Here is a 14,952-nt window from a genome sequence, read left to right as displayed (position 1 = left end):
AGGAAAATACTTGACAGCTCGATTTCCAACGATATCACTTGTAAAACTGCAAGGCACAAGTTATATCGTTATGCTATCCTTGTAAAATTACAAAAAATATTTTACAGTGTCTTAAATTCCACAATGGGCGCGCGCGCCTTTTCGTTCCGTGCTAAAAAAATTTACCTTCAAGTATGTAAAGTAATATAACTTCATTAACCTTTTTTGTGGTAATGGCTTTATTTTATAGTACCTACTACAATTTTTTTTATGAAATCATTATTTTAGACCTACGCCATTCCCAGATTACACTGTTCGTCCTGGGGAAGCCTGGGTTCGCATGTGCATCGCTGTATTTTCGCTGTGTTTCCATATTATCTGTTTAGTATCTTCGTTGGGTTCCTCTATCTGTCGCTGTTTTCTTTTGACAAGTGTCTCGTCGTTGTCAACCCTCTGTGTTCGTCTGTTGCTTGGATATCGTTCTGGCAAATTCCTTACAAGGAATTCTCTTATCTGTCTTTATATTTAACATTTGACATTAGCTGATTTTGACATATCATTATGTGTGTTGTGTTTTCATCTTCCTTTGTCCCTTTCTTCGGGTTTACTCTATGACGTACAGTGCAAACTAGCAATGGCGTATGTCAAAAAATAAATATTCAAATCAATATTCCACGCTGAAAATGTCATTCAACGAACGTAGCAGCCTATTTTAATAATAAAAAGATAAATAATTTTTTTAAAAGATATTTGTCAAAGAATTTGTACTCTCTGTATTTTGTTTTGTAAATGGAACAGGAATATTCATTAATATTTACAGATTCTTACACGAAAATGAATGATTTGTGTTGTCCCAGTACCGGTTAAGGGTCCCGCCTCGTCAGGGGTGTATGTGTGTTAGTGAGGCGGGATGATAAGTGAGACGCTCGATGGTATTTCTAGCGCGGTATCGCTTCTAAGCGCAAGGCTATGAATTGACGCGTAGTCTTCTCGTCGTCACAGGATAACTGTGAAATTTGAGCGGTGACCGCAACATTATATGGCCGATAAATGAAGATAAAGGTGTAATGCAAGTCCCTTAAGTGCTTTTAATAATCTGTACTGGTTGTTTTACGCCTAAAAATTACTCTCAAAACATGCGTTTTAGCCATTTTAACTTTTCTAGAAATACAGTATAAAAACATGATCCAAAATTAAAAGTAGGTACTTTTCGGGCTTCAGCGAACTCTTCAATGCTTTTCGTAGATATACCCCACTCGGATATGTTGAGTAGTTTTGAAATCGCGTTGTTTTTCCTGAAGCTCTGCACAGCGTCTGTGTGACCAGGTAGGCGGGCCCCTTAATGCTGTATGTAAACCGTTCCCTGAATAGCTTCCCAGCATTAATAAGAGTAATGAGACGAACTGAAGCCCAGTCATGTCCAGGTATGCCATGCTCTGTTGTGACGCAGCGTCCAGCTGCGACGTGGCGCTGAGCAGTGACGCGCGCAAGAACGGCAGCGTGGCGTCGCCGCTGCACCCCAAGCCCTACCCGCCGGGCAGCTACTGCCAGTACGACTTCCAGGGCCGCGGCGCGGAGCGGGTGCGCGTCGTCTTCACCCACTTCGACCTGTACCTGGCCGGCGGCGGCGACCAGTGAGTGCCTTCCTTCCACTAGGTGTGGACATATTGGGAAGCCTTCTTTTCACACACGAGAGAGCCAAACGACCGATCGTGCATCTTCGGGTTTTTTTTTTTTTTTTTTTGTTCATTGTAAATAAATATGGTGGTGTTGATAAAAGGATACTATTGGTCAATTAGGTTAGGTTAGCTACATTATAAATACTTTAAAACATTGTGGACGGTTGATTTGGTTAGGATCGCTACATTAAAGATACTGGAAAAAAACATGAACTTCGGGGAACTACGGGTTTTGGCTCTCTCGTCTGTGAAAAGAAGGCTTCCCGAACATATCAGCTCGCTGAGTACGGCAGTCGGTAAGAGTGATTTCCTGAAAATGTAACGGAAAAGTGTCAACAAAGACGAGTAACAACATGGACCAGTACATGGTCACTTTCGTAATGATCAGGGAACGTACAAAACGCATTGGTGAGCCAAATATTTAAAAGTAAAAAGTAATAAAAAGTTTTAAATTACCTACCTATAAAATTAGAATTACAATTATTACAATACTGTTACGACCTATGTTTTTACATTGATAATAAATATTTCTACTAAAAAAATGTCCTATCACAAATTACTGGAACTTAAAAAGGCCCATTCTCAAGTTCCACAATTCTCACTCCTCACTGGGGCAAGGCTCAACAGTGGTTCGTCTCTTACATCACGCCTTTCCACACACTCGGTCTCGCGTCACTCAGTCGCCGCACTCCCACGATCCAGTCGAACTACGCGTCACGCCACTCTCAGGGTGTCTCTCACCCTCTTCGCCGATGTCGCACTCAGGAACTATGTGGCACACCCCGCAGAGCTCTGTCGCCAAACTCTCACCGCACTCACAGCACTCAAGCGGCTCACTCCATCGCTGGACTCTCGCCGCTCCCGTCCGTCGCTGAACTCGTCGCGGAACTCACCGCGGAACTCACGCGGCACACTCTACTGAACTCTGTCGCAAAAACTTCCGCAGAGGCCGGCGTCCTGCATAAGTAGTCTGTGGCGCCCTTCTCGAACCGACGAGAGCAGCTGTGACGAGTCGCGTCATCCCGGCCCGACCCGACGCCCGAAAGATCGAGAATAGCGTCGCTTGTTCACGCGGCGGCCCTCGGAATTCCCAAGGCCACTCAGCGATAGATTATCTTGAACCAAAACTCTACAATGCTTACAGTTTATACTATTAAAATTTATAACTAGGACATTCCTTTATGGTCCCACTGTATAACATGACGAATTATACTACACTCTTAATGAAATGTTTCTTTTTTATGTGAAACAATTCGTGACAGTTATAAACGAACTTTCCTAGATACCAGTTTTGTAAAGCGTTAAAGAATTTGGTGCGGGCTGACTAATAGTTATTTTAAGCTATTGCCCAAATATGGCTAATCAATCACTGTGGCTTTCACTGTTGGAAAATTGTTGGTGCCAGTAGTTTTAATTAAGACTAAAATATTTATAATATCAAATAAAATAATACATAGTTGTGACCTTATATTTAGGTACATCCTTGAGAGTTTTGTTTCGTTGGTTTTATTTAGCTACAAGCCTCTTTACCATACCTTACGGTCTTGACCACACAATTACATCGAGTGGATGTTGCATTTTAAATAAAATAGTATTTAACAAATTTTTTTAATCCATTAAGAACTGTTACTTTGGATTAAAACCAACTAACATTCTTAAGATTTTTCAAACACTATAAAAATCTTGTTTGTCTCACGCCCATTTAAATAACTGCCCTAGCATAGATAAACATGAGAGCGAGTCTTTCATTACTCGCCAGTGTAAACATCTAACCTCGGTAACGAGCAAAATAATGTGTTCTCTTTTTACAAATACACTTATAATACGAAACTTGTGACGAAATTTAAAATAGAATTCTTGAAAATAATTTCGAGTGTGATACATATACGCAAATTGTGTTTTCAACTACATTTCGGATAACCAATCATACGTAAATTCCTTACCCGCTGCTAAAATTCGCTGATGCAGCAACTACGTCGACTATATACTCATTCGATTTGCAGATCGAATATTAAACCATGTAATGAAACTGCTCCGATTGAAGCGAAATGTTTTGAAAAAATATTAAAACCCGATTTTCGAAAAGGAATTTTATTAATATACTGCCCATATAGTTAAAACTCATGAAACGGTTAATACTATAAATCTCTCTTTGGCCATTCGCCATAGATGGCAGCACCGTGGTTACACATTTCCGTTGCATGTTACTCCCGTTCCATTCGCGATATTACTTCTACCAAATGCTGTATTCCAAGATCTAAAATGTTACGCATAAAAAAGAAATACTTGAAAATTAAAAATAAAACTTACTGTTAAGAATGATACTTTCATTAACATAAACTAAATGGATGTTTAACAGTTCATTTTACATACAAACACTAGCGCAGAACTTAGTAACTCTAAAAATAGCCTAATACTTAAAGTAATCAGGAAGAATCATTACAGTGGTTACACCTGCGACACAGGGCCCTGATTGCGACATATCCACAATAAAAAAAGTTTTTTTTTGTTGTTTTATACAAAATGTATGTTGCAGCAAAGTCTTAACCATTATTACTGTATACCTGTACTATTAAAATTGCTACGGTTTTGTAAACATGTCATAGCCGTTGGTGTATTTTTACTCCGTGGTATATAAATTTACATATACATGCATGTGTTAACTTTCCACATTTGGTAGTATAAGTTCATGGACTTCCAAAAATATGTTTTGATTTTTCTTAGCTCTGTTTTCTCCCGTAGCTAATAGATGTTTATAAACAATGTGTACTTTATAGGGGTTGATTTAAAACATTTTATTGCAAACACACACTAATAAAGGAAAATACGTTATAGGAATGTCACTTTGGTAACCAAATTCAAATTAAATGTTTTTTTCAGTATTAATTGTGAAATTAATTATATTTTTGCAGTTTTTTAGTTATAAGTATATGACAACAAATATCTTGCACTTTTACGGAGAATCAAATGGACATATACAGCTACAGTGTACTGACAAGAAACAGCACATTTGCAATTTAACATGTAAGTTTTTGAAAAAATGCACATTCGTGTATTTTTACCGAAGACTGCAGCACGATTTGGTTTTCTAGACATATTTGTGTGGAATAACAAGCCAAAAATGTAAAATTACTAAACAATATACATTTTTGTAGTGCATTTCTGTTTGTATTTAATCCAATTACGGACTGTTAAATTTTAAAAACTTCTTCCTAAATATTTGCAAAAAATAAAACTCATCAACTGCCGATACTATGTTTGCTCAAAGTTTACACGTCTTAATATACAGTTGTTGAAAATTATATTTACATATCAATAATTTGCAAGAAATCGATCAAGCCTATTATAATGGAATAAGTGTAAGTCTGTTGGTTGATTACATCAGTTGCCTTGAGATTTTTTCAGATGTAATTAACTAATTACTTTGGTTTCAATCGCATGGCCGCACAATATTATATGTTTCACAAACGGTTAACATTTAATAAGTTAAACCACAAATCTAACTTGGTTTTTCAGAAAAACTTCATGCCATCCCCAGTTTTTTTTTTTTGTGGAAAGTGTTTGTGTTTGTCGTCCACATTTATCTCCCTAAATTTAATTTATTATTGTTACAAATCTTTTCAAATTGATCCAAAAAATAATTTGCTGGTCTTTAAACTGACAACATTAACCAACACAATTGCTTGACGACTACGTAAATAGTTAATGATGTATACATTGCCCAGATACAAATATATGTATATTTTTTTAGCGGACTGAAAATGAACTTAGCAGCGACCCTTAACTTTTTTGTTGAGATGGCTCTCGTCCCTGGCCAGACTGGGGGATGAATAATAAACGGCGTATGCATATTAGAACGAGCTGGAGCGAGGTCAGCAGGAGGTTAGTTCAGCAAACACGGCCATTGCGGGAGAGCCGGTTGCACTAATTACTCGGGAATACCGCGCCTGACAAAAATACATGTACATTCCGTCCCAGGTGCTCCATTGTTCGAAGCAAGCTGAGCGACATTCGAGGGCTGGACACAGACGCAGGCGAATAAAGCTGCACACAAACTACGCTGGACGTTTCGTGTTAACACGTTATGTTAGATAGCTGACGTTTGTGTCGACGTGTCATGTCAGATAGATCCCGGTAGCGTTCACGAATTTTCTGACGTTTTCTCGTGTCGTTTAGACAACGTGTTGATACTTTGCAGGGTGCATCGTTTGGCGGAATAGTTGAACGTGTTTGTACTTCTAGACGAAGCGGGAGAATGTGCTGGAGTAGAATTTTGAGTCATGTACGGGGAAAGAGAGTGGGTATATCCTATAAATGTAAAACATACCCGTCTTTCCAATTTCTTTACCGATTGTTTCCAAAGCTTCCCCCCTCGCCTGCTGGTTCCTGTAGTACTGCCTTGAAATGTCGTAAAAATTTTTGTAAGTGCGCACAATTTCATTCACTTGTGCCTCCATTTCTAGTCGCATCTGGTGCACAACACTTCTGACGAAAATATAAAGTCCCGAACATCGTCTGATGAGTGATACGACGGGTTATGACGCGCTCGGAATCGGAATCAAAGCAATACCATGCGTTAACACTGCAAGTCAGAACGATGTGAGCACTCCCATATATAGGTATCGATGTATTTATCCCATAAAACGTTTTAACACGAATCGTCAAAGTAGTTGGTATGCAGCTTTTCTCATGTGAAAACCTTACTTCGACCCTGGTCACACAGCATATAGAGATACTTCATTGGAATGTGTTTAACTCAACAGATGGTTGCATTTGTTATGAACATGTTTCGATCGTTGTTATTTCTCATTCAAACTAAACAGGCTTTCCAAGTACTTCAAAACGACATAGCCTGTGTGCTTGTTGTGAAGGGGCTAGTTTAAAGTCAAAAAACACAGCTTAAAACATTTGTCTTAGTAAATGTTACCTGTTTGTGACAAATAATTTTGTGCAACCATGCCAATGAAAAAAAGGTTATTAGTCAATGATGTAATAAACAGACTTTCACTTATTCCATTGTGAAAGGCTTTATCGATTTCATGCAAATTATTGATTAAAAAAATCATTTGCAACTACTGTATAAGAGAGGTGTAAACTTTGATGAGTTTTTTTTTGCTAATATTTAGGAAGAACATTTTAAAACTTTATCAACAGTCCGTTATTGTAGTAAATAAAAATTTAAATGCACTGCAAAAATATATATTGTAACGTTTAATAATTTTACATTTTTGTCTTGTAAATTAAAAAAGAAATTTATAATTTGTGTAATTTGGCACAAATATTTGTAGAAAAACAAATCGTACTGCATGCTTTAGTAAAAATACACGAATGGCGAGTCATGCAGCAGCTGAAAAATAAACTGGCAAAAAAATACATGAACTGAATTGTTTTGGATGAATAGTTGGTCAGAGCGAAACACACGGTCACAGAGTCTCGTCAGCTTCAATTCCAAGCTCGCTGATCGAGACACATACACACAGCAAACAAACCTTAAAAATCCCTTCTGGTAGGGCTACTGGAAAGCAAGTTAGTGTGGAAATTGATTAACGTGAACTCAAGGGACATGAAATTATGTTAACACAAAAAACCTTTATTAAAACCGATTCCATAAATTATCTTATTCATTTTACTCGAAGCCTAATATCTAATAAAAAGCACAATTTGCAAAATACGTGTAAACTTTACGTGAAAAATTACGTGCTTGCAAGTATACGATACCACAAAAGGACAACATTGCACCAAAAGAAACAATAATTATTTTGAACATTTTACACATGCAAGGGACTAAAGGTTATAAAACGAGCAATCATTTAAAATTGAAAAATGCCTAGATACAATTTAAAGACTAACAAACACTTGACTATATGGCCCGAAGACCCAGGTGAGGAGTAACAGTTAAGGCCAATGCAAGGCCGACCAAATCAAGTCAGTTATATTTGCAGCAAAAGTTAGTCACGTGATACTAAAATATCCGCATAGCTCCAGAAAGGAGTAACCTTAGAATTTAAAGATGATCAAACTTTCGGAAGAGTATAGATCTGAGGATATTATCATGTTGCCAAATTTACGCACAAATAATTAAATTAAATTAAAAATGTAATCAGAAAAGACAATAACTCCAAATAAAATTTAGAAGGTGGTGGTCGAGATGTAAATGAATTCCACAACTACAAAATTAAACTATTGACGTGATGTATCGCCAACTGACACCGCGCACGAAACACTTACATGAGCCCAAGATCAGACCTCACCGAACCATCGACACAGAAATTAAACTCCTTGGAGAGCCATAGAACACCAACAAAGACGAGAATAGCGCTGCGCGCCTAGTTAAATACTAATATAAGAGTGCCATAAAAAAATTATTTTGTATGCGCCAAGATATCTCTATTCCCTGGAGGGGCAATACACGGTTAATTTACACAATAGTATAAGAGAGTCACTACCATCATTGAATAATTCAATGCTACCATGTACATTGACGCTAAGGCACCTTTAACACTTTAATTCACATCTGGTATTTGTAACCAGGGATTCAAACGCTCCTAGAAGTGGGCGGCTTCACACAAAACTTGCGAACAGTCCCGAACAGTCCTGAACAGTTCCGAACAGTCCTGAACATATCCGAATTTCACCACTCACTCGTGCAATTTTGATTTTAGTATCTAGGACATAGTATTAGGAATTAATAATAGGATTAGTATTATTGTATTAGGAATTAACATAGATTATTATAATATAATAGTTACAAAAAAAGTACGAAAACCAAACAAAAGTATAGTTATTACCTGAATTATTAGCAGTAGCAAAGTGCGACATTAGAAATAAAGCATGTCAAATAAACCCCATGCCGAGGAGGTGAAATATTATGCAGAGTGCACTGCGCAATTTAGATAGTAATGATCAAATGCCTAATTTGTAAGATGCAGGCCTATAAATTCTCATTTACCTTAGAGTTTGGTTGCTGACTGGTGGCGGAGTGGGAGGCAAGTGCAGCCACCCACCATCAGGAGCGCTTGCGTCCATGGTAAAATCAATCCAGTGCTGGTTAAAAATATGAAACCGGACCAAGGATTCAAATGCACAAACCCCCGCATGGTTGACCAACTCTTAATTCGTATCTTCCTCTGTCTCTTGTATTTTTACCTGCACTATAATGCATGTCCATTGCACCCCGCATGTCCGAGTCCGGGGTTTTCCCTGAGTGTATGCAGGTTTTATCTGGGCCCAAGAGTTAGTTATGGGAGTTAGTCGTGACATCAATCCCTGCCAGGGCTGGCCAATCCCCGCACAAGGCACGCGATGCATGCGACCCTCTCCCAGCATGACTAGGCGTATAGGCTTTGACATAAGACGCACTTAGGTCACTCCCTAACTCGAACCCCTTCTAAAAAATACACTTTGATTTAGAGAGATTATAAAATTTAAAAAAAAAAAATCCTAGTAACTGCTGAAGCAAATACTATTGATAGGGGAGAGTGTTGTACCTTGACCATGGTGTACCTTGGGCCAGTTTGATTATTGTGCTTGTCCTGTGACCTAGCGATGTCTGGATGAAGTTTGTCGTTCTTAGTGACGATTTCACCCGTCAGGTTGAGTATAGATGCGCTAGCACAAGAATCGCGCGTACTGCAGTAAAAGGTTGTTTTAAGCTGTGTGAAGTAAATTTTTTCGTTTCCCGTTGACTGTGTTTTTTATTTAAACTACCTGTATAAACATTGTGTGGTGTACCACTACTGGATAGCTCGTTATTTGGTGAGTGAAAAATGATAAGCATTTATCTTTCTGTCGTGTTTTAAACTGTCAGTAGCCATTCGTGTTAAAAAATGCATCGTCATGTACCTTGGGCCACAAATGCATCTTGTACCTTGGACCAGTGGTCCATGGTACAAGAGATTACCATCAATGGCGAAGAAATATTCGTGTGTGGGGTTGCAGCATCCCAACAATGATAACATTTCCCCCACACACATCTCACAAGCTCCAGCCTTGGACATATCTGTATATAGCCCACTGAAGACCTATTACAATCAGGCTGTATAACAAGGGAAAAACATTTGAAATTTATACAGTAGCAGAGGCCTTGGGGGTGGTTTATCCAAGAGCATTTACACCAAATAACATTTTATCCGGATTTACAAAATTGGGAATATTTTCTGTTCACTGTGTTACACCTGACACGACAAAGAGAAGAAAAGAAAATGGTCACCCCTGAAGACATCCAGCCATATTTGAAGGCTGCACGAAGGAAAATCTCAAACAGAGGAAGAAGATCTAGAAATACGATGATAGCTACGGACACTCGAGAAAAACAAGCTATAAAGCAACATAAAGGTAAACAGCAAGGGAAAAAACAAACTTCAATGGAAAAACACAGAAGTTCTTTTAAAGTTACCAAGTATTTATGTGACGTGCTTAAATCAAAGCCAGCCATTAAAAGCGATCATTCTGAGAAGATATCGATACCTCCAAACATGGCGGAGAAGCTGAAACTACTGGATCAAATGTCATCTGAAAGTGAAGATGAAGACACTGTGCTTCACGTAGGCCAATTTACCGATATAACAACTGTGAACAGTGCTGACGAAGAATGCCTTACTGCAGGAATTCAAAGAAGGCTGACTGTAGTGGCGAAAAGTGGTGCAGATGCATTAAATGTGGTCGCTGGACTCATTTCCTGTGCGCTGGGGTAGAAGGCAACGACTGGAAAACATACAGTTGTGATTACTGTGTTTCATGTTAAAACCTGATTACCTATTAATTGGCTATTTATTGTAGGTCTATCATTGTTTGATTAACAGTAGGGCCTAGTCATATAAATAATAGCTTTACAAACAAATTTTTAAAACCATTTTTTTTTTTACAATTGTTTAAGGTTACATAAAGGATACTTGTCCGAATTTTTCATTGTATATTTTGTGACAATATTTACATTACTTCTATGGATGTGTGCCTTTGAATTAACTAGCAATGAAAGCAATACTTTGTTTTGAATGCATTTTGTTTCACTTTTAAGGTACACTATGTTTGTAAAATGTTTTATTTGTGTGTTTTGTATTGTTTTTTGCTACAGTATATGATATAATGATTATTAATTACAGTTCTAATATATTGCATTACATAGGCTCGGCTACATATTACTTTATTAATGTGGCCCAAGGTACAGGATGGTTGTCCCAAGGTACACGAGCATCGTGTACCATGGTCCACTATGCAACATATTATTGTTTTGTTTCTGGAAATATTTTGTGCACAGATCGTGGGTTTATACCGATGAAGATACAACGAAAACACATTGAAGAGTTAATTGCGTCCAAGAAAACAGAAAATGTCGTATTTATAACTCGATAATTTCGATTTTTATGATAAATGGTCCAAGGTACAACACCCTCCCCTACTAGTACCGGAAAGCTTCAAGATTTTTTTGTGGAAATATGAACAATACAACGACAACTCTGGCGAACCCAGTGGTGTGACGAAACAGATATTCCTGACACTACTACGAAAGCAATGACGAACACAGAAGGTTTCTTAAGACAGGAAGATTAGGAAGCTTACTGAGTTTTTCTAAGCTGTAGTAATTATAGTGTCCAGATTTTCTGTTTATTTTAAACGCTGGGTTCGCTTGTGCGTCTCTGAGTTGTCGTATCTGTTTAGTATCATTGTTGAGTTAGTCTCTTTGTCGCTGTGTTTTGCAAGGTCGTCTTTGTCTTTATTTACTGTTATTGTTGCCACTCTCTGGTTGTTGTCAGCACACTGTGTCTGTGCTGTATAATAATTTTCTAATTCCTTCCATTGCATTTTTCTGTTCTGTCTATGTTTATAACTTTGGACATCGGCTGGGTTTGGTTTGTTTTCTGTGTGTTTGAATATTTATCTTTTTTGTACTTTCTTAAGATTTCTTATGAAATACAGTGTAACCAGCTATAGCGTACGTTAAAAATAAACATTTTAAGCCCGGGCAACATATCCATTGTGCTGTATATTTTTTGTCTGTCACAAAAGTTATGTGAACAATTTTTTATAGTTACAAAATATGTTGTAAATTATATATATTTTTAAATATATAACTTCTAACGCGCGTACATAAGTAATTGTAAAGTTTTTTTTGATTATCATACAGAATAAATAGAAAACATAATTTTCCAGTGCTTCAGGTTTTTTTAAAAAAGAAATTAAACATTTTTGACTACATGTAATATAATTTATTTTTATTTCACAATTTATCAATTAAATATTTTTGTAGTCACAACTCTTTACGCTAGGTGATTTTTCACATCCTGGCTTGTGTTTGTTGGTTACAAACTGCCCGTTGTCTGTTACTGAAAAGGAGGGGGGGGGGGGGAGCTTAAGTGTTCAAGGACCTCCTCCCCCCCCCCCCCAAAAAAAAAATCTCAAATTAAACTTGATATTACCCTAACTCCTCAGCACTTCACGACCTACAGTAAAATTTTCATCACTTATAACTAGAGACCTGCAAAATTCGCGGATTCATTGACCTCTAGGATAGACTCCACAGTCCTTTAAATACTCGCGGAAATGACACCTTTTCATTGGCTACTGACGCGTGAGACGTCTCAACTAGGCTGTCCGTAATTCGGCACTTTCTTGGTTTGGTTTTCCCCATTGGCTCACAGTTCCCCGGATAAAATGTGGGCCAATCGCAGAAGCGGTATGAAGGTATAGTTGTTTTGATGCTAGCCTATCGCGAAATGAATCCGCGAATTTTGCATGTCTCTAATTATAACTTACTCAAGTAGGCACGGTACGTCTATGAGAAGCCAATCAGAGGGCGCTCCACTGCGCAGGTGCGACAGCACCGACTCGCTGGTCGCCTTCTCGCTGGTCGGCGGCCGCAAGGAGAAGCTGCGCAGCTTCTGCGGCACGCAGCTGCCTCCCCCCGTCATGTCCAGCGGGCCGCGGCTGCTGCTCGAGTTCCGCGGCATCTACTCCTCGCGCTACTCCACCGGCTTCCGCGCCGCCTACAGCTTCCTCGCCGGTGAGTAGCGCGCCCCCTCCCCGCCATCTTCCATCTCTCCGTCCCGTTTCTTACACATCTCCCAAGGCCAGAACTTCTTTATCCTGTTCCGACCACATATACTTACCAACAGGCTCTAACCTGTAAACGCCGAGAGGAAATAACTTGTCATCAACTTGTCATGATGATCACACCGGTCCATCACAAGCGTTGACTTCAACAAGCAGCCGAAGCTAAGAACTTTGACTCGTCGAACCAGAAGATGTAGCATTGAAGCTCTAATCGCAGACACTATCAAAATATTTGAAATTGCAAGATGGCGGAGTCTAATCACCGCTTAATGTGCAACTTTTCTAACCCCCAAAATTTAAAAAGACAAAAAAAAAAAAAATACTGTATACCTTACCATGGCTATAACTGTATTGTTCCCAATGATTTAGTTGTATTAGCAGTATACTTGTAATTATGGTCCTACTATCAGGGTAATCTCGGACAGTAAAAAATCTCAACACTCACACTGCCACCGGGAAATTTTTCTCCCCCCCCCCCCCCCCCCCGCCCCAACCAAATCACACACACCCATATATCAATGTATTACTTAGATATATATTTTGCAAAAAAAAATTACTACACTATTTATAGACAATGAGCGGTCAATATGCAAAACTCATTTCTGCACCTCTGATAAGACGTTAGCTCTAAATACGCCTAAAGGTTAAGGCATAAAAACGATACTAAAATCAATAACACAATTATCTCCATGTTAAACATAATATCGTGTGATTTAACAACATGACTTAGTATAGTATTAACAGTTAAAAACATATTGACGGCTTAATAAAGTCTTTAAAAAAATACCTTGAAAGTTCACTAAATTGTTTTTGTGATAAATTACTTAATCGTAAAATATGTTTTTCACAAAACAAAATCGCGTTGCCCTGACACAAAGATATGAAGTTTTTCCCAAAAAAAACAAATTACCGTCTCTTTAAAATTTCCAAATGTTCATTGCCATCATGAACACGCGTACAAAATCATTATATTTTCCTATTAGTAGCTCTAACAGTGTGAGGTCCTGGGACTCAGGCCAGGCATCGAAGGATTCTATAGGATTCTCCGGGCTTCACATTTGGGAAACTGGCAGATAAACTGAGCACTTTATAACAAGACTCAAGTTAAAGGTTGGTTGTGATAGGTCCGAGATATTAAAAGTAAGTACTCTAAGATCAATGTAGGAGTCTCTTAATAAAATGTTTTGTTTTTATTATTCCAACCAGTAATTTTCAGGAGGATAGGGTATGTTCGGGAGTGATCGGAGGTTTGAAAGGTTTTTTCGGTACCTGTGGTGCTGGAACCTTTGATAGAGGGGAGATATAGCAGGTGTAAAGAAATGTTAGTTATTTAAGAGAAATGTCATCAGTACAATTTAATTGCTGCTTAAATAATATATTTTATGCTAAGAATATCTAGGAATCACAAATATGACAAGTCCGGAAAAAGTTTTGGAATTATATGTGATTTTCAATTAACTTTATTTATTAAAAGAGCTATATGAAAGACAATTGAGTTCTTGGTAACGAAAATAAGTTGGTTCTTGAGAACATTTGAAGAAGAACGATTTTGACAATCGAACAGAAATGCATGTGATGTAGAAATTATTCGAGTACAACGTTAAATTTTATTACCAATTTTTTATTTTATTTATGAAGTCATAAGTTGAAGTTCTTAAAATAATACAACTATTTTGTCTAGTGATAATTTTTCAAGATTTTCATGTGAAAGTACTAAGTATTATACTCCTGGACTTACTGAAGGAGGACAAGGTTTGCAATTCTAGCTCTACGGCCAGTCCGAGGATTTCCGTGTAGCTAACAGCTAGTCAGACACTAGGATCACGCTTGAACTGTTCGGTGTAAATTCGCCGACAGCCGTGACGTCTGGAAAGTGTTTTCTCGATGAGATGTTCTGGGAACTCCAAGAATAATGACAACGTTTACCAGTGTCTTACGGACTCTTAAAGATGTATAATGTAATCAAGAAACGCCGAGTGTGACAAATCAAAACGATCGCACTCCAGATTTGCCGATTCGAGAGACTGCTATTGAGTGCATCGTCGTAGAAGTGAAACCTTCGGTAGGTTGAAACCACCCGCACGTCGTGACGTTTTTACCTGGTCGACGACATAGTTCATCCCAAAGGCTTATCCATGGGAATTACGGGCCACGAAGTAGATACATTATGATGTGATGAAAGGACGAATATTTAGGTAGGTACTGTAATCTGCAACGGTATGTACAAGTGTATATGACTGTTCTA

At 38.1% G+C, this 14,952-nt stretch overlaps 1 protein-coding gene across 1 annotated transcript in view; it reads left to right on the top strand.

Annotated features, from left to right (window-relative positions):
• The window catches only part of LOC134534704 (suppressor of lurcher protein 1-like), a 360,907-nt gene that overhangs the window by 339,501 nt on the left and 6,454 nt on the right, over positions 1-14,952 (top strand). The window contains exons 10-11 of the mRNA XM_063373180.1: positions 1,430-1,613; positions 12,467-12,657. Of these exons, the coding sequence (XP_063229250.1) occupies positions 1,430-1,613; positions 12,467-12,657 (375 nt within the window). The remainder of the gene's footprint in view (positions 1-1,429; positions 1,614-12,466; positions 12,658-14,952) is intronic.

The sequence above is a fragment of the Bacillus rossius genome, chromosome 8 (genome assembly GCF_032445375.1).
Source record: "Bacillus rossius redtenbacheri isolate Brsri chromosome 8, Brsri_v3, whole genome shotgun sequence".
Lineage (NCBI taxonomy): Eukaryota > Metazoa > Arthropoda > Insecta > Phasmatodea > Bacillidae > Bacillus > Bacillus rossius.
The sequence above is the reverse complement of the archived record's forward strand: the minus strand, read 5'-3'. Positions and strand labels throughout refer to the sequence as shown.